At 41.3% G+C, this 1982-nt stretch overlaps 1 protein-coding gene across 1 annotated transcript; it reads left to right on the top strand.

Moving 5' to 3' along the window:
• Positions 1 to 815: 815 nt before the first annotated feature.
• LOC131860133 (uncharacterized) lies at positions 816 to 1232 on the top strand. Its single transcript, XM_059214506.1, has one exon. It carries the CDS (start codon positions 816 to 818, stop codon positions 1230 to 1232), a length of 417 nt encoding a protein of 138 aa, XP_059070489.1.
• Positions 1233 to 1982: the final 750 nt, after the last annotated feature.

The following is a 1982-nucleotide window of genomic DNA, read 5'->3' as shown; positions in this document are numbered from 1 at the left end:
AGCCTGGTATGTCCAAGGATTTTATAATGTATGTTTTCTCTAGCAATTATAGCATTGTTGTGGTTCTAACCCAGAAAGATGCGGACAAAAGAGGTGAGCATCCCATAGCTTTCCACTCCAAAACTCTGAAAGAATACGAGGCTAAATACAATTTTGTTGAAAAGCAATCTTTGGCCATTGTCAAGGGCCTAAAACAGTTTAGGCATTTTATCACCTATAATAAGACTACTATGTATGTCGCCCACCCTTCAGTCAAGGAATATATAATGGAAGGTGACATTACAGAGAAGAGAGCGAACTGGATTACCAAAATCCTAGAATATGACATTGATGTCAGACCCACCAAGGTAATCCGTGACAAAGGCTTGTGTGAATATATAGCCCAAGAGTTTGACCCTCAAGAGGTCGAGACTACTACAAAGGAAATTATAATGGTCACCTCTGAACCAACAAAAGCATGCTAGATGGAGAATCATAAACATTTTATGGAGACTGGAATTTTCCCTGCAAGCATCCCTCCCGAAAAGAAGAGATTCTACAGGATGCAGAATAGCAACTTCCGCTTGGTGGAAGGAGTGCTTTTTAAGAGAAATTTCAACGGAATCCTACTCCACTGCGTGGACCAAGGCCAAGCTAGTAAGATTCTACATGAATTCCATTATGGATTATCGAGAGGCCACTATTCAGTGCAAACCACCATCATTAAGATCACCCGCGCTAGGTACTTTTGGCTCTCTATGTTTAAAGATGCACATACTCTGGTAAGAGAATGCAAAGAATGCTAGTACTACAATGGTAGCTACAAAAAGGCGACAATGTCGCTCAGGCCAATAATGGTGGAAGAACCCTTTGCTCAATGGGGTCTCGATTTCATAGGAATGATCAACCCTCCAAGCTCAATCGGACACAAGTGGATCCTGATTGCTACTGACTACTTCGCTAGATGGTCTGAAGCTATCCCCCTGAGGAATGCATTAGAGGCAGAGATATTAGAATTTTTGGAAGATTTAGTGTGTCGATATGGTCTGCCAAAGACCATAATATCGGACAATGCACGAGCATTCACAGGCTCACGAGTCACCCAGTTTTCTCTCAGTCGAGGTATCTACCTGAAGACCTCCTCAAACTACTATCCACAGGGAAATGGCCTAGCTGAGTCCGCTAACAAGAATCTCATAAGACTCGTTAAAAGGATGGGATATGAGCACAAAAGTGAGTGGAATCACCACTAGAGAAGCGCGTTATGGGCAGACTGGATCATGCCCAAGCTAATTCTAAAGAACTCCCCATACAAGTTGGTCTACGACAAGGATGCCCCATTCCCCATGTCTTTGGAGATCCCCACCTTACAGTTACTCAAATCTATTGAGGTGGCTAAAAATGGTCCCATGGAGGTGAGACTGGCAGAGCTTATGGAGCTAGAGGAAGCAAGGGAAGCAACATTTTCGTCCCTTCGCAACCACCAACAAATCGTCAAGAGGTGGTTTGATAATAAGAAATTTTTTGACCTGAGACTTAAACAAGGCGACCTTGTTTTGAAGTATAATGAGAGGGTAGCCAAGCCTGATCAACATGCTAAATTTGATGGTTTATGGGAGAGTCCCTTCTGGATTACAAATTGCAAGGGTTTTAATGCTTTCGATCTCGAGAATATGCAGGGGGAATCTCTTGGAATCCCAGTCAATGGGTTTCATCTTAAACCCTTTCACTAGCATCAAATTTCCTAATGTATAATAATGTATTTAGCATGCCTTATTTATTTAATTATGTTTCTTCATGCATTCCCAAATAGAAAAAGTGAACCACAAGATACATCTTGAACAAGCAAAAGGAAATCATTATATTATAAGTATCTTGGTACAATATATGTAGAAGGCCTACGACCTAGATTTGAGAAATAAAGAGACAAAACTTTTGAAACAGGGTGGCAGTATCTCAATGATCTTCTTCATCATCATCCTCATCCATCCAAAATTCGGAGT

The sequence above is a fragment of the Cryptomeria japonica genome, chromosome 11 (genome assembly GCF_030272615.1).
Source record: "Cryptomeria japonica chromosome 11, Sugi_1.0, whole genome shotgun sequence".
NCBI classification, from domain to species: Eukaryota; Viridiplantae; Streptophyta; class Pinopsida; order Cupressales; family Cupressaceae; genus Cryptomeria; species Cryptomeria japonica.
Note: the sequence above shows the minus strand (reverse complement) of the source record. Positions and strands in the feature narration are given on the sequence as shown.